Here is a 22,167-nt window from a genome sequence, read left to right as displayed (position 1 = left end):
CCTTCTCGTTCCCCTTAGCAATTCCGCCCTTCCTTCCCGTTCCCCTCAGCAATCCCGCCTTTCTTCCCATTTCCCTCAGCAATCCCGCCTTTCGCCTTTCCTTCCCGTCCCTCTCAGCAATCCCGCCTTCTTTGCCGCTCCCCTCAGCGATCCCGCCTCCCTTCGCGTTCGGCTGTCCTCAGCGACCCGGTCTCCCTTACTGCCTCCCTTAGCGATCCCTCTTTCCCTTCTCGTTCCCCTTAGCAATTCCGCCCTTCCTTCCCATTCCCCTTAGCAATTCCGCCTTCCTTCTGTTCCCCTCGGCAATCCCGGCTCCACTCAGCAATCCTGCCTTCCGCCCTTCGTTGCCGCTCTCCTCGGTGATCCCGCCTCTCTCCCCCCCTCCTGGCCTTCCTGCCCTCCTTCTCTCAGCAGCCTCCACTTTCCTTTCCTTTCCCTTTCCCTTTCCTTTCCCGCTGTCCTTTATGACTTTCCGGTTTTTTCTCGCCTTTTTTTAACGTAACTTATGTGAAATTACTTGTACGAGAGGAGTTTGCCTAGTGAAGGAAAGAGCCTGTTTCAAGCCGTGCGTTAAGATTACATCACCCAAATAAATGTGCATTAGGTGGGCGGAGAATATGCAGTAAGCGGGCGTGTTCGTGTGAATTTTACTGTATAACAGATGTAACTTTTTACCCCCTGGCAAGCTGATTAGTTGGAACGTCCTCCTCGCACGCTGCGCTGAATAAACAATGTCTTGTTTCTAAGGTGAACTCTGTGTCTTTGTTCACAGAGCTCCTAAAAACGATACCTTCCACACTCCCGCTCCCCCCAGAGCTCCCGCCTCACGCCCTTCCTCCTAGCCCCACCAGACTCACAGAATTATAGTCAAAGGCCGGAAAACACCTCCGAGATCGTGCCCAACCCCTGACTGATCCCCTTTTGTAACCCAGACCACAGCATCGAGTGCCACGTCCAGGCTTTCCTTGGACACCTCCCGACGAGGACTTCTAACCTCCCCGTGCAGTCCCTTCCAATGGCCAGAACGCCCTTTCCATGAAGAAACTCCTCCTGAAGTCCAACCTGAGCCTCCCACGCCACAGCTTGAGACCATATCCCCTTGTCCTATCACTGGCGGCCTGGGAAAAGAGACCGAGCCTCACCTGGCCCGCAACCTGCTTTACAGTACCCAGCATGCCGCCCCGCCTCCCTCTCAGCGCTCCCGCCCTCCCCGCCCGGCTTTCCCTCAGCGCAGCTCTCGCTCCGCCCTTTCCGCCCGCCCTGAGCGCCGCCCTCAGCGCGCACGCGCCGTGCCCGCCCTCCCCAACGCCCGCCCGAGCGCGGCAGATTCAAACCGAGGCTCCGCTCGGGCCTCGGCAGCCGCGCCCGAGAGGCCTCCAACCCCGGCCAAGCGGCCTCCAACCCCGGCCGAGCTCCCTCCAACCCCGGCCAAGCGGCCTTGAACCCCGGCCGAGCGCCCTCCAACCCCGGCCGAGCGGCCTCCTCCTGAGGGAGTGGGACAGGGACGGAGGCCGTGCATCACCGGCGCTGGGCCTGGTGAAACCTGAGGAGAAACGGGCGCTGCCGGGGGCGCAGGGGTGAGCTGGATCCCTTCAGGGTATCCCGATCCGCCTCGGAGTTCCACGCAGGTACGGAGGGTGGAGGAGGAGGCAGGTCTCTAAGAACGGGTTTAATAAGCGCGGTAGTTGATAGTATTTTAAGACGAAAGGGAAATAAAGACGTTTTAAAAGTTTCCAAGTGTGAGCCACCGGAGGGAGCTGTGTGAGCGCTCAGCGCCGGGCCACGGTGTTAAATGCGGGTGTTTGTCACATTGTATAATTTTTTCTTTTAATCAATTCCTGTCTATAAGAGGGTTAATAATTCTATTATTATAGACAATATAGTAATCTATATAAAATGCTCTTTTTGATGCCTTCAGACTTCACTAATAACTCTGCTGACACTTTTTTTTTTGCTTAATTATGTTTTTTTAAAAAACCCACCTCTTTAAACATCAATCATCTGATGTAGTCTCCCTGAGAGAGTCTTCTAAAACTGCCTCACATAAGCCAGGTATTTCTTGGTTTTTGCAGTAAATTCCAGCTCCTTTTTTACTGCACACTTCAACATAATAAGGATGCTTCTTGTCTGGTGAAAAATCACTGCATCACACTGCATTTATGTCCAAAGTTCTGCAAAAATTATTGCCTTGTCTAATGCCACTTTATGTTTCCTTTCCTGCCTTCAATTTAGATAAAAAAGATAAAAAATAATTACTCCATTTACTGTTTCATTTATGTTCCCTTTGCTTCTGTGACAGATCAGTGTCTTTCTAAAAATTCTGCTTTTGTAGGCAATGTTTGCAACTCGGGTCTTTGTTAAATTCCTACCTTCATTTTTGTTTCCCCTCAGCGTGATGATGAAGGATATGGCATCCTCAAGACTGGAAGATTTATGCCTCCACATCAATACGAAGATTTCAGAAATTAAAAAGTGTCTCCTATTGAGAGACATAGGTAAACAAGAGCAGCAGTGGCATTTGGCTTGCACTTCACTCCAGGAAAGACCCTGAGGGGCTGGAGCAGGGAAGGGGCTGGAGCCCCAGGAGAGGCTGAGGGAGCTGGGAAGGGGCTGAGCCTGGAGCAAAGGAGGCTCAGGGGGCCCTTGTGGCTCTGCACAGCTCCTGACAGGAGGGGACAGCCGGGGGGAACAGGGACAGGAGCAGAGGGAATGGTCAGGGCAGGCTCAGGGTGGACATCAGCAGGAATTTCCCCATGGAAAGGGAGGTCAGGAATCCACCCAGGGAGGTGGTGGAATCCTGATTCCCGAAGGGATTTCAAAGCCATGTGGCTGTGACACTTGGGACACGGGTTAGTGGTGGCCTTGACAGTGCTCTGGGGGATTAGTTGGACCTGATCTTGGAGGGCTTTTCCAAGCTAAGTGATTCCATGAACTCTGTTGGCTGCGTGGAGTACAGGGCTGACAGTTTGGTTTGCTGCTTCTCCTGGATGGGTATGGTGGCTGAGGAGCAGGGAGTTAGATAATCACTGCTTGTGAAGGGGAGGAATATTGGAATTTGTTTTTTTCTTGGAGGCCTTGTAGCTTCATGTCCTCTCTTTTACAGGTGAGGATGATTTCTACAAGCCTATGCTCCGTAAAATACAGAATGAGGTGGTCCTTGTACATGATCTCCTGAATAAAATGGAAAATGAAGTTAAACAGCAAGAAAAACTGAAAGATTCACTCAAAGTAATTTTTTTTTCTTTTCCTGTTCATAAAATACTGAAAGATTCAAAGAAGTCTTTGATACGTATGTCACTTTTTCCCCTGGATTCTTAGCGATGTTGGGGTACATGTGCTTACAGGAAAAACTGGGGCTTGGAACAGGCTTGCTGGCGGTTTGTCAAGCAGTTCTCCAGAGCAATGAACATTAAAAATTGTATTTTTCAAGGCTTGTGCATAGAATCATAGAATTGTAGAATGGTTTGAATCAGAAGGAGCCTTAAAGCTCATCCAGTCCAGCCCTTGACAGTTCCCACTGTCCCAGGCTGCTCCAAACCCTGTCCAGACTGGCCTTGGACAATTCCAGGGATCCAGGGGCAGCCACAGCTGCTCTGGGCACCCTGGGCCAGGGCCTGCCCACCCTCCCAGGGAAGAATTTGTTCTTAATATCTAATCTAAGTCTACCTTCCTTCATCCTAAGGACATTAAAATCATGTGTTTATCACTGGCCTTGAAAACATGTCTTTATCATAATAGATACGGTGATCTAAAGAGTTCTACTTACACACCTTTGCAATAGCTGCACAAAGTATTCGATTAGAATATTTGTCTGGTTTTCTACTGTATGTTCACGGTGCTTTTGTTAAGTCTTTTGTGGAAATGTTATCTGGGGAATGGAGGTGAGTTTACCACAGTATCTCATCTTCACCACCACCATTCCCCAACCAGACCTTGCGCAGGGTGTATTGCTAAAGTTCCTCTTGCCTGCTCAAATTTCTCTGATATTCTGAGGGCAAGGACAGACACTTCTTCCTTTGTATCTTTACTAGTTTTCCTGGGGAAATTATGGGATAAGGAGGTAAGATGGTGGGGAGAAAACAAAGACATCTCTTTAAAAAGCTGAAAATTAATTTACTATCGCCCTAGTTTTACGTGCGTGGTGGTAGCAGGATGAGATTTCTGATACAGTCTGATATCAATTTCAGGAGATGCAGAAGGCTGCTGAGAGAGATCAGAAGGAAGCACAGCACCTCCTTGAAAACATTCCACGCTATCTGCCTAAACCCCAGAGCTGGTATGTGGTACCTGGGCCCAGGGGATCTGGGCTGCTCCTAGCACTGTCCAGCTGCAGCGCTGTACAGCTGTGCTCCTTTCACTCCGTGTTAACTGGGGAACTCTGGGAGCCAAAGCTGCTGTGTCTGTTGATTCTGGAGTTGGATCTCATCCAGGCTTGTGCCAGCACCCCAACAAATCTGTCAGATCAAGTCTGTAAAATCCCAGGTTGTTCCAAAGGGAGCTTCCAGGGACAGGTGGGATGTAGTAGAAAGCAAGTGCTTCTCTGAGCCTGGGCATCCCTTCCTTTGGAATCACAAACACACCACTTTTGTAACTGCAGTACCTACTCATTAAAGGGTTAGTCACTCAAATGCTGGGTCACTAGAAGTGAAGTTTACCACTGCCCTTCCAAATACAATTCAAAATCAAAAATCCTCTAACTCAGTTGTCTTTCTGAAGGACTTTGAATTGTGTTTATGGGAGTTTTGTTCCCTTTTCCCTACACGACTCCTACATTTTTTTCCAGCTAGCTTGCCTCAGAGAGGGCTGTGGTAAGAAGCTTTTCAGAGTCAAGTAGCTCAAGTGTGTGAAAATGACAAGGATGTGAATTAACAGTTTCAACAGAATTATTGTTACTCAGAAGACTTCTAAGACATTTCAACTCTGAGTTTCTCATCTTTTTCTCCATCCTTTGGAGCTGCTTTTTTTTATAGAGTATTATTAGTGTGTGTCAGGTGGGGTCACTTGCAGAGTGACCCTCATTATCTGGGGATCCCAGATTTTCTTTCCCTCCTTGTCGCTTGTCAGGAGCCAAGGCATTAGTTTGAACTCAGTGCTTCCAGTATGTGCCCTGAATCAACCAGCTCCACTTGGTCTGGCTCCTCATGCCAGAGAAACCTGTCTCAAAACATGACAGACATATTCCAGCAAAGTAAAAGGTTAAATGTGTGGAAAAAGGGTTCTAAAAGAGAAAAATAAATGGTAATTTCTGTTGGTGTGTAGCAGTAGGGTCATTGGTGTAGATATTGTATTGAAATTGTTCTCAGCTGGTGAAGGGATGACTATTCTTATTCTCACCCTTTAGAGATGATGCCCTCAGTTTAGGAAACAGCCTCTCAAAATGTCTCTAGGGGTGATGTGTTCCTTTTCCATTTAGATGTTGCTTTTTTGTGTGTAAGAATTGAAGTTTCTCAGAAATTACCACTTGGGTTCTGCCTTCCTGTCATAACTTACTTTCTTATTGTAGGAAATCCTTTGTCTTAACTTTGTGTTAGCTCCTGGAAATTGTTTAGATGTAAAGGAGGCTTGTTCAGTGATTGTGCCACCTCTGACACCAAAAGATTTTTTGGGATGTTATTTCCCTTACAGTCTTGTCCTGCTTGTGATTAGGAAGTTAATATGACTTTAGCCAGTTCTTCCCGTTCTAGAGAGAACCGCAGTATGTAAAACCAACCAAGTTTTCCTGATAATTTTCTACAGATTGTGCTCAGCCAGCTCACAGCTGCTGTTCTGTCAGTGTCAGTTTGTTGCTGGTTTTTCTTGACTAATAATACATTGTGTGATGATGCCATTTGTCAAAACACACTTTCTTCTTTTTTCCCCGTTTTTTCACTTCTTGATATTCACTCTGTTGTGCAACAGAGGGTCAAGGAAGTGTAAGGGACATAATTGTTCAAAACCCACTGTATCAGTGTAAATATGTTTTCAGGCCTCTTCCCCAAACCTTCCTCTTCTTTCTGTCCCTGGATGTATGGGGCTGTGAATATTAATGTTGAGTGGTTTTTGTGAGATAATGCAGAAAGCAGAGAAGCACTTGAATGCTGGTGAGACAGGCCTCGAAGTCCCTGGGAAAATGAAAACACCCACACAGAGAAACTCAGCAATTCATGGCTTTAGCTACTGTTTCTCTCCTATATCCTTGGGTTTTCTGTTCTTGTTCACCAGAGGAATCTCACTGAAAAAAAAAAAAAGCAAGTTCAATATCTCTCAAGATCTTTGTATTCCCTGCGTTTGTTGAGATTCAGTTTCTCGTTCCACCAGAGCCAGATTTTGTAAACAAGCATAAATATTTCCTTTTCATGGTTCAGGTCAGTGGTGAACTGTGTCTGTACCACCTCACTGCAGCAGTGCAGGGGCAAAGGAGTGGGTGGGAACACAAAGGAAGAGTGCTTGGATATGGGAATCGTCTAGAAAAGGTTTGTTGCAGTGTGATAGGCAGCAGGAGACTGGAGTGTGGGAGGAATGAAGTTTCAAGATGTGAACTTCCTTGGTTCTTGTGTTTATCCTTTCATTCCAAACCCACCTCCACCACCACCACCCTAAATGCTCCCTCCTCTCCTGTCCCTCCAGTTTGCTGACATTCCCTGCTAGCTGCAGGGTGCCAAGATTCCTTCTGTTGTTGTTCAGACGCAAACAGATGTTCTCCAGATGATGACATCTGCGACAGTTTGGCTGCAGATGTGCCGGTTCAGAAGGGCTCTGTGCGGTGTCCCAGCGCGGAGCAGAGCCGCTCCCATCCCCGTGTCAGCGGTGTGGGAGCCAGCAGGTGGCACTCACTGTCCTCTCACTGTCCTGTCCTGTTCCTCGGGGAGCACAGCAGTGACGCCTCAAATCCTGCCCCTGGGGGGACACGTGGGGCACTGCGCTGCCCTTCACTGCCATGGGACCCCATCTGCAGCCATGATCTCTTTGGGACGGTCAGATCCAAGCAGAGGATTATTTCCTTGTCCAGGTCATCTCTGTACTGCTTTATGTAATTCTGCTGCACGTGCCAGTAATGCCCACGTGTTCTGATGACAGTGGATTTGGCCATATGCATCACCTTTGCTGTCCTGCTCAGGAGCAGCTGGGTGGGTGGCTGGCAAATCCCTTGGGGTTGGAGGCTCTAAGCTGAGGGTTTAGAGGAAGGATGAATTTATAAAAATGATGTTCTAATAATCAGGAATAAATCAGGAAATTCTTTGACCTTTTGGATCTTGCCTAAAAATTTTTTTGAAGTGTCTGCTAGGTGGTGTAGAATTTCTTTGCTTCAAAAGTTTAATGGATGAGTCAGGCTTCCCAAGGTTTGAACCTGTTTCAAAGAGCCATGAAGTATTTCAAATCTGCCTGTGAAGGCTGCAGCTCTGGGCTGTGTTTTATCTGATAAAAAGCCAGGCCTTGCGTTGTGTGAAATATAATGGTACATTGAATTCTGAGCTGTGCCATGCTGCACTTGGACTGCTTCCAGCTCACCTGCTAGCAGCCTCTGTAGCACAGAAAGCAAGAACTGTGCTGAAGTCAGCTGAAGGATATGATTTGAAACAGAATAGGCTTGCTTTACTGATGTTTCTTTTGTGAAATATCACTAATTGTGTTCATCCAGCCTAACAGGATGGACCTTAGGTCTGTGACTAAGCAGTGTAGTGGAATTCTCTTTCCTACTTACCTGCTGTTTGTGCACTGAATATTCCTTCATTTTACAGCAACACCGTGCCAGCTGTGAAACACAATGGAGAAACAGAGGCTGTAGAACCCATCACGGAGAAGAAAGAGAAGAAACCTGCAAAAGAGAAAAAACCCATTAAAGAAGCACCATTAATAACCATGGAAGAGTTTGAAAGTGTTCCTGGGTAAGTAAGCGTGGCTTCCCTTGTACCCTGGCATATCAGTTTGGGTGGCACACATAGGCTTGGGAGAGTGACCTCTTGCAGAACTGGGACTGACAGAGATTAAATATTTCACAGGGTGAAACATGACAACAGCTCCAAATGGTTTAAAGGCATTGCTAGCAAACCTGAAAATCTAATTAATTAATTGGGCTCCTCTTTATGCTGGTATTGGGAAGATGAAAACTGATCAGTCAGAACCCAAACCTCTTATCTCAAAAGTCACTGTAATTGTATGAACAGAGATTTATTAGCTAACAGGTGAATCCTCATCTTGTTTTGAGAACTGACATTAAAAAAAAGAGCCATCATCTCATAACATGGAGGATTTGTTTACATATAGAAAGAAAAACAGGGATAAATACTGGTTTTATTTGACCCAAATATTGGTTGACTTACCACTCTGTTTTGAGACAGGAAAAGGAATCAGACTTGTTAAAAGCAAAAAACCCACTTTGCACTAAAATTCCCAAATTTCTGGAATAGAAAGCTGTGGGTGTTTTCCCCTAACATCAGGACCTGATTAATGGATATCCTTGTCTGAAGTCTGATATATAGGAATAACTTCTTAAAGGGCATTTGGGTGGCATGGTTAAATGTTTCTGCAAGAAGAAGAAATTTTTCTCTTGATGCCTAAGGCTAAATTGTTATTGAGATTCTAGATTTACTGTGCTCCCTGACGATGCCTGTTTCGTAAGAAATATGGTTTTCAGTCTGTACTTTATTTAAAGCTTTCCAATAATTTTTTTCTATAGCCTTCAAAATTTTCAGGTGAGTAATGCCCATTTTCTTCCTTATCCTGAATATTGAGCTAACAATAAAGGACTCCTTAGAAGAGCATGCACCTGGTATTTTTATTCTGCAGAAGACGTCAGGTATTTTGTGGATTTACTCCCTTAGGTAGTTCTCTCCTGATAAAATTATAAGAGAATAAAGCCGGAGCCTGGGAATTTTTAGTCTTTATCTCTGCAGTGGCAAGAAAAATAGACACAGACCATTCCAGACAAATACTGTTTGAACTTCCAGTTGAGGCTATGATCTTCCACATCACAAGACAGGTGGATTTAGGGGCATGGTTTAGTGGTGGCCGTGGCCATGCTGGGGGAAAGCTTGGACTCGATGATCTCAGAGGCCTTTTCCCACCTAAAGGTGTTTATGATAACCCTTGAAAGTGGAAGGTTTTCCTCTGCTGTTCATGGAGGATGGGGACAGAGGCCAGATGATCCTCTTCCTATCCATTACACATTCACAAAACCACAGAATAAGCAGAGTTGGAAGGCACCCCTTGTGAAAATGTTGCAGCTGTGTTGGAAGGTACCCATTACGGAAAGGTTGCAGCTTGGACTGTGCTGGTAGAGCTCTAGAAATAATTTAATCTTATTCAGATGGGAGAAGCATGTTTGTTCTGTGGAGGAAAATTTACATGAATTTACATAGATCTATTAATCTACCAGTATTTCTGTTGCCTGGCAATGTTGTAGTACAAGATTGAGGGAGTACTTGCAATTTCACATACTGATTGACCAAATCTAAGCAGCAAATACTTGTAATACAAATTCTCTTACACTGAATGTATTCTCTTGGAAGAATTAGAATTTGGTTCAGGGCCTATTTCTTCAGGTGAGCACTGGAGATGGGGGGTGGTCACTGAAAAATGGAGGCTGTTTTCACTTGCTTTATGCTGAACATGAAAGAAAATCTATTCCTAACACCATCAGGCCACTTAAAAGGAACACAGGCTTCAGTGACTTCATAGTCCTAGGACTGGGCAGCTGGCATTTAGCAAAGGTACACACTGTGTTAAGGGGCAGATGTGGAGCACCCTGATCAAACAGAGCACTTTGCACAATAAAAAACCTGCAAATTATCTTACCCTTCAAATCTGCTGCAGGAAGGTGCTTTTTGGAGGAAGATAAAGGATATTTCACAGTACCTGTCTTTGTTAACTTTTGACTTTGAGGCAGAGGAAAATGTTTGCTTTATTCTGTGTCTAGAATTTTTATTCCTTTCTAAAAATTTTACTGCTGAAAGCATTTTAGATTCTGTGCATTCATTATAACTCTCAAGTCTCAAAAGACAGTGGCTTGGGAGAATACATGGCTATTTTAGCCCAACCATTTTTGAGAGAGCAGGGGGTGGCCATTACAAGCTTTATCTCTTTTAGAATGGTATATATGTGTTATATTGATGTTATTCTTTTCTCTGAGGAACATGGCACTGTGCTCTGGTTTTCATACCTATAGAAAAAATGATTTGAAAAAGGGCTTCTGTGGATTAAAAAAAGAAACTGACTGCATCTTTTTTAGAAGAGTTTTGAATTTTACTGCGTTTGGAATAGTGAAGCGGATTTTAAAGTTATTTTTAATCTAAATTAAATGCCTGAATTTGGAACTTCTCAACTTTGTATTTTTATATTAGCGTGCATATGGACTGAAATAAATGTCAGCATTAACGGGTTTGCCAGCCATGGTTGTGTAGAAACATGAGAGGGCTGTGGGACAGCTGGAGTTTTTATGATCCTTAGTTATGCACAGAATAAAAATTCCATTTGGTTTTGACAGGGTTTAATTTCAGATTAAAGCATCTTGGATGCCTGAGGGCCTCTCAAAGAACATTTGTGTTTAGGTTTAGGCAGCCCAGTCCTGCCTCTCTGTTTCAGTTTCAGGACAAGCTGAGGTGCTGCCTTGCCTTTATTAAGCGTGTTCACTGTCTGTGTGTTGACAGTGGGAGCACAGGAACTTAAATAAAGGTGTTTTATACCTCTGGGCTGAGCCTTCCTGGCTCGGCACGCTCTCCTGTGGCGCAGGGAGGAAAAAGAGAGCAATAAACAGCAGTTAATGCAGCAGGCAGAGCCCTGCTGTGGTTACAAGCTGTGCTCCGGCTGTGGCTGCATGTCAGGGGGGCACTGCTGCTTTATTACTGGGCAAAGTAGAGCGATTTTATAGCTACGGGGTGGCTGCGCCTCCAATGCTGAATTCCTGAATTCATCGAGGTAGCAATAAAGTTGAAAGCTGGTTGCAAGTAACTTAGTGGCTACTAAGTTTCAAATTCGGTTTGGAGGCAGAGCAATTGCTTTGAATTCAGTTTCACACAACTAGCCGGCCTGTCTGCCTGGCAGGGACTGGCTGCTGTGGAAATCTACAGCGCTTATTTTGAGTTGGCAATTGCAGACTGCCTGTCTGAATTCTGGTTTGGAATACAGAACTTGTAATTGATTACCTACTTCTGCTTTGAATTCTTTGTGTGCTCCCCAAAGATTGAGCCTGTCTGCTCAGATTAAAACGAGGGAGGAACTCGCTGTTCATTGATGTTTTCAGTCTTGCTGTCCCGCAGCTTTGAGCCACCTGCTCTACTGACCTAGAGCATTCATTCTCAGAGTGAATTGTAACACTTGTGTAATTCCTCACATCTGCAAACCGATACTGAACAAAACACAAACAGCCAGGCTGGGTTTGTTGTAGCAACTGAATGAAGGCCACAGGACAATGCAGATTGCAGGGCTGGCCCAGCCTTTACTGCCATTTTTTGGGGGAAGGAAAGTATTGTTGTATTTAGCTTACTGCTTGTCATTAGAGTTCAGATTTCATTTTTATATAATGGTTTCTCAGTGTGCAGCACAGTTCCTTTTCCTTGAAGGCATGACTTTACATCTATAAATACTGAATAGCCTTACTTGCAAATCTTCCAATGTTCTAGTATTTCCACATCACTTTGTTCTTTATCTTCTGTGCTTCCTGTACCTCCAGGCTGTTATCAACAGACCTTATTCTTCTAGTACTAGTATTATGAAAAGCTCTGAGAGTTCAGAAATGGATGCTGGTGGTGCAGAACCTTATCTTCACAGCTCAGTAGGCTGCACAGAAATATACAGAAGGCAACACACAGCTAGCAGCTCATCAAAAAACACCCAATAATCACAGAATCACTGGGTTGGAAGAGACCTCCACGATCATCATGTCCAACCCATACCCTAACACCTCAACTAAACCATGGCACTTAGTGCCACATCAAAAAAAAACAAAGCAAAAACCAACCAAACAAATATTAACAAACCAACAAAAAATTTTTAAAAGGGCCCGTGGTGGGCACGGGGCCGCTGTGCTCCGGCCCCAATCCATGCCTGCTGCCAGATTGTTCACTGCCCTGGCCAAACAATAAATGGCTGTAACATCAAACACAGCTCATTTGTGGTGATAATATGAGCCAAGTTGTGCTCCTAGGCAGACATTTCATTTCATGCTGTTTTCTGCAAAGTTGCTTTAATTTTCTGTGTTTAAGTGGTACGCTATAAAAGCAACCTTTATTCCATTTTGAAAAGCTTTTTACAGCTTAAGCACTGAATGCATTCTGCTTCCTAATTTAACTTCCTAATATTTTATCTTTCTGGTTTATGTTCTGTCACAGCCTTTTTACCTTCAGGATTGTTAAGCAATCAAGGAAATGAACAGAATTAACTACTAGATATATTCATTTATACAAAACAGGAGAAACTGCCTCTAACTAGGAATGGCTTCTTCAGTTAAGGCAGATGAAAGAGAAGAATAAACACGGAACTTTGTGACTTTCTGGTTACTGATTCTTATTTTTATTTGTAGGTATTTGAAAGGCCGAATAACATATGATCAGATTAATGCAGTTGTTCAAGAGATTAACAAGGCCGTGGTGGGCAAGTACAAGATCTTGTATCAGCCTTTGAAGTCTATGAGTGCACCAGTAAGAAACCTCTACCACAGGTTCATAGAAGAAGAAACTAGGGATACAAAAGGTATTTTTTTTTCCTTGTTAGTACCAAACTCATAACACTTGGAAGTTGCAGGAGAAGTATAAAAATACTGGTCTTTTTTTCAGTATTTTTGACTGAAGTTTCCCATAGTGATTGGCTCACTTTTTCCATGTTTTCCTTGAAAAATATGTCCCTTTGATGATGTGTCATGGCAGAACCTCTGAGTGCACAAAGATTTAGTTTGGAATCGCTACAAGTTCTGGAAACTCTTAGTTTGATAACCAAACCATAGAAATGTGTTCTCAGGTGTTAAACTTGGTTGGACATGAATTATTAAAAATTTTTTATGAAGTTGGGAAATCTGGCTAATTAATTGTGCTGCAGTGGCTTTGTGGAAGAGGTAAGTCTGTCTGGTAATCTTAAAAAAATTTTCTCCTCTTAAAAGCATAGAGGGAGTGAAAACCAAAATACCTTTCTTTCAATTGAAAAGTTGCACTTACAGGCTAGTTTTCCCAAAAACATGTGGCACAGTAAGTCTCTAATATTAAAATCTCCTTTTTGGCATGCCTTTCCTCTTGAGAACAAGTACATAATTACTCCTGGGGGCATAGTGCTCGTATCAAGCTTGGGGATGTCCTTAGAATGCCCTCATGTTTCCAAGTTCAGGCATAAGGAGCAGAGCAAACTGTCTTCTGTCTCCCATAAAAAGAGCTGTCTCTGACAGCACCATGGCACCCACCTTCTGTTTTAGCCCTGGACAGAATGCTAGAGCTTCTGCCCTGAGCAGTCACTGGGCACTCGGGAGTGCCCTGAAGATAAACTGCAACTTTTTTTTCCTTCCTTTGGTTTTGCTGCTCTTCAAGGCTGTAGATATTACAGTATGATGTTAACATCAGTGACTTCTGGGTTCTAAATGCAGCTTTTCTGTAGAGAGGGAATTCTCATCTGATGGACATGCTTGCACTTTGTTCTGAGACCCGTGAGATAAACACAGAATACAGAATGGTTTGGGTTGCAAGTGGCCTTCAATATTAAACCACTTCTACCCCCTGCCATGGGCAGGGACAGCTCCCACTGTCCCAGGCTGCTCCCAGCCCCATCCAGCCTGGCCTGGGGCACTGCCAGGGATCCAGGGGCAGCCACAGCTGCTCTGGGCACCCTGGGCCAGGGCCTGCCCACCCTCCCAGCCAGCAATTCCTCATTCCCAATGGGCCAAAATCTGTCCCTGCCCTCTGGCCCTGGGAGCCATTGCCTGGCTGCTGTCCCTGCCTGCCTTGTCCCCAGGGGCTGTGCAGCTCTCCTGGAGCCCCTGCAGGCCCTGGCAGGGGCTCTCAGGTGTCCCTGGAGCTTCTCTGGTGCAGCTGAGCAGCCCCAGCTGTGCCAGGCTGGCTCCAGAGCAGAGGGGCTCCAGCCCTGGCAGCAGCTCCGTGGCCTCCTCTGCACTGGCTGCAGCAGCTCCAGCTCCTTCTCATGCTGCAGTCACAGGGCTGGACACAGGACTCCAGAGGAGATCTCAGTTGCCATACAAAGGTCATTGTTGTAAAGGGCTTTATTAAATCCAGTCTAAGCACAGAACGCAGCTAGGTAAATTCATTCTAATGCGGCTAGATAAATTTGTGTGACTGACTTTTGGTTTGGGCTGTGATGGTTTGGCTTCTCTCTAAGCATGTTTTGCCTCAGTTGAACAGAAGCTTATATTAATCTGGATTTCTTAAAGTACTGGCTTCATCAATTTAATTTACAGCACATTTTTGGTGTCACTGTTCCTGTCCTTGGGACAGTAGTAAAGAGTTTGAGCCCACAGCTGTAGAAGAGAGGCTGAACACTAGAAGGGCCCTCCTGGGCTTGGAGTGCTGCTCAGTCTGCACTGTGATCCACAGCAGTCTTGGCTCAGGGAAGAAGCCATTCTAGCAACATGAGAAAGCTGCAGCTGGCCAGAGAATCTTCTGTCAGCTGGGGGCCTTAAGTCTGAAAAACTGAAGTGCTTAATTGCTTTGAGTACCTGAGAGATGGTCTTTATTTCTTGTTTATCTTGGGAAGCTCAGTAAGAAAACTAGGACATTCAGCATCTGATAGTGCGTATGTAGTTGTGTGGTAGATGGTTTTGTTTGGGGGTTTTTTTTGTGATTAATCATTTAGAAAGCCTAGAGAAAAGTCCTGGCAGGCTGTCAGATGGTTCTTATCTGGCCAGCACAAAATGATTAAATGTCTTTATCCATTGCATTTTTCAGGATGACGTTCCGCATCCATTGATTTGTTTGTTTAAATCTCTCCTGTGAGTGTCTCTCTGCTTAGGATTCCCACTGGTTCTCAGCCTGGGCCGATTGCCAGCTGACCTCTTCTCTGATTTCAAGATGAGAGAAGATGCTGCCTGGGTTATCGGGGTCACTTACAGCCACTCAGGTGGTTCAGTGAGTTTAGCTGCTTGTTTAGCACGTGGACCAAAACACTGCCCTTCACCCAGCTCTCATTTCTTCACAAAAAAGATCCTGCTCTGCTGAATGTTGCCACTCTGGATTGCGAGCAAATATAAGAAGGAATCTTGTTTTATCAGAATTCAGGATATTCTGATGCTCCCCCAGATGTAGCAGACTGTGAAGGCAGCAGGCAGGTTATGCCTGGCTTCCCAACACTGTTTGGGTGTGTTGGTGTCCCTGGAAGTTGTAAATGGTCTCTATTTGAGACCATTTTCTATTTTGAGCAGTAATGCAGTTCTTCTTTCTTTTCCTAGTAAACAAACTTCCTACTTCTCATCTGTATGTGGATTTGGTGGCGTTACAAGCTCTGAGATTCCAGCAGAGTTCCTCTCCAGGGAAATATCTCTAAGATTTTGACAGTTGCTGTCTCTGGAAGATTCTACTCCCTGTGAGACAAGTGTGTCACCAACTCTCATGAGAGGCCCAGGCTGTGAGAAAACATGATCTGTTATTTCTCAGCTCTCTCTGAGCAAGATTTTGGGGGACATTGCACTTACAAACCTCAGTCCTTTTCTGGCAGCATCGGCTTTCCAGCTTGTATCAGCTATATCCCAGTGAAGCTGGAAGGACTTAACAGGAGGAAGAGATGCTCCATTTTTCCCAAGATGGCACTGCCTCAGTGTTAAGGATAAAACAAGAAGGGAGGATGCTGTCTTCTTTTTCTAAGCTGAAACACCCCTACCCTTGTGTCCTCCTTCCCATTAGACTTGGAAGCGTGATATACTACACATAATTCAGGAATCACTTAGGTTGGAAAAGGTTTTTAAGATCACAAATTCCAACAATATGGTGTCAAATGAGCACCATATTCACCATGTCATACCATGTCATCCAGGGGCACATTCACATTTTTGAACACTTCCAGGGATGTTAACTCCACCACTGCCCTGGGCAGCCTGAAATTTATTGACAATTTGCTTACAGAAGTAGTTAATCAACTACAAGAAGGGGGGAGCTCTCAGCTTTGATGCAGGACTTCCCTGTGCCATTTTCTTGGAGACACAGGGATGATGTTGCAAGTGATGAGTCTTTTCCTGTGGTTTTCTTAAGTAATGATGGACGATTCTTCTCCAAATATGATACAAGTCAAGGGAATGGTGGGCTGCATAGCTCTGATGCATGCAGGGCTCTAATTCCAGATCTAATTCCAGAAAGTGAGAGCCTGCTGGGAGACAGAGCTCAAGGAGCGGGGCCTGTGGATGATGCAGAGTGTCTGAACTTCAGGGCAAGGCTGGCAATTCTCTTTCTGATGACAGGTTTTAAAACTAGAACAAAGTTCCCAATATTTAGTGTGGAGCCATCCTACTGACTGTAGAATTATGAATTGTACATTGTGGAATGATGAAGAAGAGGCTGTGCTGTCACTTGTGGAACGCTGAGTGCATCCCACAGCAGAGTCATTTCTGTAACAAAACTGTTGTTCGTTTTCCAGGATCGTTTTTCATTGTGGAGGATGATATCAAGATGTTCACTCACCTGAAATTGGACAAGAAGTTCCACAGCATCCTCAGCATCCTGAGGCACTGCCAGAGAGTGAGAGAGATCCGTGGCTCGGGGCTCATCCGCTACGTCATCTGCTAACAGCTCCCCGTGAGTGACCAGACACCCTGCCCTGCTCTCCAGCGGGGCCAGACAGACAGGGGTTTTCGGGCATCTACCCTAAATTAGGAGTGGCGTTCAAGTATTTGAGTTTTAATTTGCAAAGTTATGGGAACTATAAACCCGCACCAGAAAGTCAGCTAGGCGCATTTTATGGTCAGTAAAGTTCTCTGCATTTTGACCATGTTCCTTTGGTCCTTTTGTGTTTCTGAGTGTTTTTTTTTTTCTTTTTTTCTCTTTCTCTCAGAGAATTTTTCTCCCGTTTGTTACCTAAGAGATGAGAACAATGGATATTGGAGACAAAAGATGTGGCAGCAGAGGGGTGGGACTGTGAGGTGAGGGGGAAAAGGGATGCAGTTTGGCACTGTCCCTTAGCTGGGGGGATTTCTCTTAGGAAAGGCAAAGAGGGGCCTGGGCTGGGGGTCAGGGGCTGGGCTTGGCCTTCAGTGCTCTCAGGATTGGAGGGGAGACAGGTGGGGTTTGTGGTTTTGGGTTGTGCTGCGGAGAGAATTCACTGCTCCTGCACTGCACTGCACTGCTACTGCCCTGCACTGCTTCTCCTCGGCGTGAGTGCACTTTTGCTTGTGACAGCAGCCATCAAACTGGCACCTTTCCAAGCCCCAGCCTCACTGGGAGGGACCCTTCCCATCTGCTCAAGTGCCTCAGGAGAAACCCAGGACCCTGACCCCTTCTGGAGGGAGAGATCATCTCCTGTCTGCTCACAGGAGCCCGACTGCCACCGCCCAGCCCCACTGCTCTCCCCCACTGCTGGCTTTTTGCTCCACTTTCACCTGACCTGATACCCAGTGAGCGCCAGAACCCTGTGGTCCTGGCAGGCTCTGGGGTCGTTGCTGCGCTCTGCTCACCACCCCGGGGGTGCTCTCTCTGCTGCTGCTGCCGCCGCCGCACAGCGCCCCCTGCCGCCGCGGAGGAATCACTGCGCCCTGCTCGGCCGGCAGCCAGCGGCGCCCCTGCTGGCAGTGAGCGGAACTGCAGCAGCGGGAAAAGGCTGGGACAGGGTTTGTGGGGTATCAAAGCAATTTCCAGATTTGCTTTTCTTAATCTTTCTTCTTATACTAACTGTACATTTTGGAGTTTTCTACATCACCTGAACGGGAAGATCTGAGGAGATCCAAATACTTCTAGACTGATTGGTGATTCTGTTAGTCCTGTGCTTTTCCACCTTCTTCATGCAGACAGATTTTTCCCTCAGATAGTCAGACTGGCCTGAAACAGTTGGGGTTTGAAATGAAAATATTCACATTAATCACGAAAATTCAGGTCAAACTTGTCCTGTTTTTATTATAGAAGTCTTTATTACAGCTTTTGTTGCTTTCAAATTACTTATTAGCGTAGTATGGTTCAGAGTAGATCTATTGTGATAAATATAAACTCTGCAAGTAACAAAAACTGTTTTGATAAGAAAAGCTGTGTTCTTTTTCTTTCATGAGCCAATGTCTGCTGTTATCCTAACATCTCATCTAGAACGCCTCCTCTTGCCCCCTGTCATCATTAACATGAAATTTAATGTGCAAAATACTCCAAATGATCTTTGAACTTTGTCAATAAAGAGATTCTGCTGAGTTTCTAGATTCCCTTTGTGTGTGTTGCATTTTGGGGTTTTGCTTTTTGGTCTTTTGCTCTGGAACATAGAGATCCAAGCTGTGGTCTCTACTCTGCATTTTATTGGAATATATTTGAGGACCCTAGAGATTGTTCTTGGCTTCTGATGGGTATTAAAAAGCAAGATCAGATAGTATGCAACTTTACCCTGGTTTTGCCTACTCAACGTAAAGTCCTGTCAGGATTTTTTCTCTTCGGATGTCACTAAACAGAGTTTTTTTATTTTTATTTCCTTAGTACTTGGTCTGGGTAAGCTTGGTTGCTGCATGAATTTTTTTTCCCCTCCTCTTCTTGTTTTGTTGTGGGGATTGCAGTTTTTGCTTAATTAGATGTTGGTTAACAGCTTTCGGTCTGTTACTATGGAGTTTTTAATTTTCTGAACTATTTTCCCTCGGGCAGATTCTCACAAATGTGCTCATTATTTTAATTCCCTGTCCTAACGCTGTGTTTTCCTTCTCCCGAGGAGCTCTGCCCATGGATTGTGGTCACCTACTGTGCCCTTCCACTTTTCTTCCTCCAAAAGCTCACTCTGGCCAGGGAGCTGGAAAAGAGCAATTCCCTGCTGTCCCAGGGGCTCGGTGAGCACCTGTCTCCTGTCTTGGATGAGCTTTTTGCTGTGTCCAAGGCATTTTGGGGACAAAACCTTCGCTTTCAGGAGCTGCCTGGGTGTGGGTATCAGCAAGGAGGTGGCTTTTGGGACACTAAAGATTTGCAGGCTCGTAGTTGCTGCCAGCTTTAGTATTGGAGAAATCCAGCAAAGTTTGCCAATTTCCAGATTGTCTGCCGGGGCAAGTGGCTGCAAAGTTGCCTTAAAAATTTGCTGTATTCTGCAGGATGTGCTCTGATTCCTGCCTGTCCAGGGCTCCCTGAATCACTCACCGGCAGACAGAAGGCACAGCCCCTACCAGCCCTCCCAGATGGTTCAATTTAAAACCCCTGAAAGCACGGCCCGTGCGCTCACTCACTGCTGGTGGCAGCTGCTGAAAACAAGGGCACGGAGCAGAGGCAGCGCCGACTTAATTGCCTGGTGTAGCAACGAGCGAGGAGGGAGCTGTGATCATCCCACAGCCCCAATCCCTGGGCTCTGCTCGTGATTTCACCCCCGCGCCCCCCGGACCGCGGAGAGAGCGCGGGGGTGATGAACAGTGAACGTGCATTTGGGAGAAAAGTCATTGGATATATGCATTTGGGGAGAAAAGTCATTGAATACATGCATTTGGGGAGCAAAGTCATGAATATACAAATTTGGGGAGCAAAGTCATCGAATATGCATTTGGGGAGCAAAGTCATGAATATATGCATTATTGGGGAGCAAAGTCATTGGACATGCATTTGGGGAGCAAAGTCATCGAATATGGATTTCGGGAGCAAAGTCATTGAACATGCATTTGGGGAGCAAAGTCATTGAACATGTGTTTGGGGAGCAAAGTCATTGAATATATGCATTATTGGGGAGCAAAGTCATTGGACAGGCATTTGGGGAGCAAAGTCATGAATATGCATTTGGGGAGCAAAGTCATTGGATATGCATTTGGGAGAAAAGTCATTGAACATGTATCTGGGGAGCAAAGTCGTTGAATATGAATTTGGGGAGCAAAGTCATTGAATACATACATTTGGGGAGAAAAGTCATTGGACATGCATTTGGGAGCAAAGTCATTGGACATGCATTTGGGGAGGAAGGTCATCGAATATGGATTTGGGGAGCAAAGTCATTGAACATGCATTTGGGGAGCAAAGTCACTGAATACGTGTTTGGGGAGTAAAGTCATCAAATATATGCATTTGGGGAGCAAAGTCATCGAATATATGCATTTGGGGAGCAAAGTCATCGATTATGCATTTGGGGAGCAAAGTCATGAATATATGCATTTGGGGAGCAAAGTCACTGAATATGCATTTGGGGAGCAAAGTCATTGAATATGGATTTGGGGAGCAAAGTCATCGAATATGCATTTGGGGAGGAAAGTCATCGAATATGCATTTGGGGAGCAAATGCATATTCGATGCATTTGGGGAGCAAAGTCATTGAATATGCATTTGGGGAGCAAAGTCATTGAATATGGATTTGGGGAGCAAAGTCATGAATATGGATTTGGGGAGCAAAGTCATTGAATATGGATTTGGGGAGCAAAGTCATTGAATATATGCATGACAGAAGTGGATGCTGAATCCTGCCAGGATGGTCAGTGTGAAAAACGCCCATCACTTGTTTTTAAAATTTTAAAAGTTTAATAGTAATAAAATGGTTATAAAAATAGCAATATAATTAGACTAACAAAAATTTGGACGATTTGGATTAGGACAATGTGAGACAATAGAAACAAAGACTTATGGACCTCCGGGTACCTTTTCTGGGCAAAATAAGCCCAGAAAAGGTCCCATGTTAACAGAGGATTGACCATTAAAAGCAACAGCCTGTTGCATATTCATACACCTCATACATGATGCATAAATCCCATTCAAACACAGGATTCTGTCTGGTCAGTGTCAATTTCTTTCTCTTCATGCACGCCTCCAAAAAACTGAGACAAAACCAAGCCGGTTTTTAAAATGCTCTTTGTTCCTGCTGCTTTGTTGTTTTGTCTGTTAAGGAAAAAAAATAATTTAAAAATAAATAATGTTTTGTTCTCCTTAACTCCTCTTCCGAGGAGGCGCTAATGGAAATAATTATTGGCAGAAATCAATGCTGGGAGCAGCTCGTACCCCTGAGTATTTGTGCTGCGTGCTGTTTCGGGAGGCAGTGATTTCCATCTGTGAGAGCACATGTTCCCTTTCACTGCGCCCGTGAGGAGGGAGAGAAAAGGAGCATTTCGTGTCATTCATGGATCCCCGCTCGCAGGGAGCTGATGCTGAGCCAGGGAACTGGGCAAAGAAGCTCGTGGATACTGAGGAACATCACAGAGCAGTCCCTGAGCTGGAAAAGGTTTCTGCCCCATTCAAGGTTTTATCAATTTTTTTCTCTTAATTTGAAAAAAAAAATATATATAATGAATTAAAAAGTATAAAACCTTTTGTATAAAACCATCCGCTCGCAGGGAGCTGATGCTGAGCCAGAGAACTGGGCAAAGAAGCTCGTGGATACTGAGGAACATCACAGAGCAGTCCCTGAGCTGGAAAAGCTTTCTCCCCCATAAAAGGTTTTATCAATTTTTTCTCTTAATTTGAAAAAAAAAAATATATATAATGAATTAAAAAGTATAAACCTTTGTCCAGGATGGTGCATGCTGTGTCTCGTGGGACTGAATAATCCAGACAAACCACAGTGATTGCCATCAAAGATCTGTTTGCCTTGCTCTGCATGTTGAATTTAGGATCTGTGTGTGTCACAACCAGGATAATATACAGTTAAGCTCTCGCAAAGATTAATATCCCATAATTAGGCTAACCATTTTCCACATTAAAATGGTGCTCCCTTATTAAGTGGCTTTTTTTTTTAATCTAACTTTTGTGTCACACTGAATTTCCTGGGAATTGGGATGCAGTTAAAATGCAGGAAAACTTGTTTAAACAAAACAGCTTTAAACATGCTGGGGTTTATGTGCAGGCAGAGGTTCTGTAACATTTTATGTACAGACAGAAACATGGAAAAAGTTTACTTCTGCATGTGTTGCCTCCAAAGCTGAATAAAACTCAGTATTTTGGAAAGTTGGGATCGAAACCAATTAGTGTATTTGTATTTCGGTGTATCAGGTGGTAGTCTCAGTTTTCATGGACAGAGAATTGCAAGAGGAAAATTGGTTTTCCCACTTCCTCTATTCATCGTGAATTTAAAGAATGCAGAAAAATCAGTGGAATATCATAGTGCTGAACAGCAGCACAGTTTTTTGTCTGTTCCAGTTGA

At 44.9% G+C, this 22,167-nt stretch overlaps 1 protein-coding gene across 3 annotated transcripts; it reads left to right on the top strand.

Annotated features, from left to right (window-relative positions):
- The first annotated feature begins 1,285 nt into the window (after window positions 1–1,285).
- SKA1 (spindle and kinetochore associated complex subunit 1) lies at window positions 1,286–18,269 on the top strand. Of its 3 annotated transcripts, none has more exons than XR_012578185.1 (8): window positions 1,286–1,628; window positions 2,392–2,495; window positions 3,104–3,228; window positions 4,188–4,276; window positions 7,719–7,865; window positions 12,497–12,666; window positions 16,534–16,856; window positions 16,948–18,269. XR_012578185.1 is itself a non-coding variant. In XM_074533028.1 (8 exons), the coding sequence occupies exons 2-7, from the start codon at window positions 2,396–2,398 to the stop codon at window positions 16,680–16,682; spliced, it is 780 nt and encodes a 259-aa protein (XP_074389129.1). In that variant the 5' UTR covers window positions 1,286–1,628; window positions 2,392–2,395; the 3' UTR covers window positions 16,683–16,691; window positions 16,948–18,269. The 3 variants fall into 3 exon arrangements, 2 of the variants coding, with proteins under 2 accessions (XP_074389129.1, XP_074389128.1); XM_074533028.1 differs by having other exon boundaries at window positions 16,534–16,691; XM_074533027.1 differs by lacking the exon at window positions 16,948–18,269 and having other exon boundaries at window positions 16,534–16,929.
- The last annotated feature ends 3,898 nt before the right edge of the window (window positions 18,270–22,167 follow it).

Source organism: Zonotrichia albicollis, chromosome Z (assembly GCF_047830755.1).
Source record: "Zonotrichia albicollis isolate bZonAlb1 chromosome Z, bZonAlb1.hap1, whole genome shotgun sequence".
NCBI classification, from domain to species: domain Eukaryota; kingdom Metazoa; phylum Chordata; class Aves; order Passeriformes; family Passerellidae; genus Zonotrichia; species Zonotrichia albicollis.
The sequence above is the reverse complement of the archived record's forward strand: the minus strand, read 5'-3'. Positions and strand labels throughout refer to the sequence as shown.

What these genes read in the sequence shown, in the direction of transcription:
- SKA1 (XM_074533028.1), top strand. Translation starts at nt 2,396, where the DNA reads ATGATGAAGGATATGGCATCCTCAAGACTGGAAGATTTATGCCTCCAC. An exon ending in AACTGAAAGATTCACTCAAA is followed by an intron (nt 3,229 to 4,187) that starts GTAATTTTTTTT and finishes TATCAATTTCAG; the next exon opens with GAGATGCAGAAGGCTGCTGA. An exon ending in CTGCCTAAACCCCAGAGCTG is followed by an intron (nt 4,277 to 7,718) that starts GTATGTGGTACC and finishes TTCATTTTACAG; the next exon opens with CAACACCGTGCCAGCTGTGA.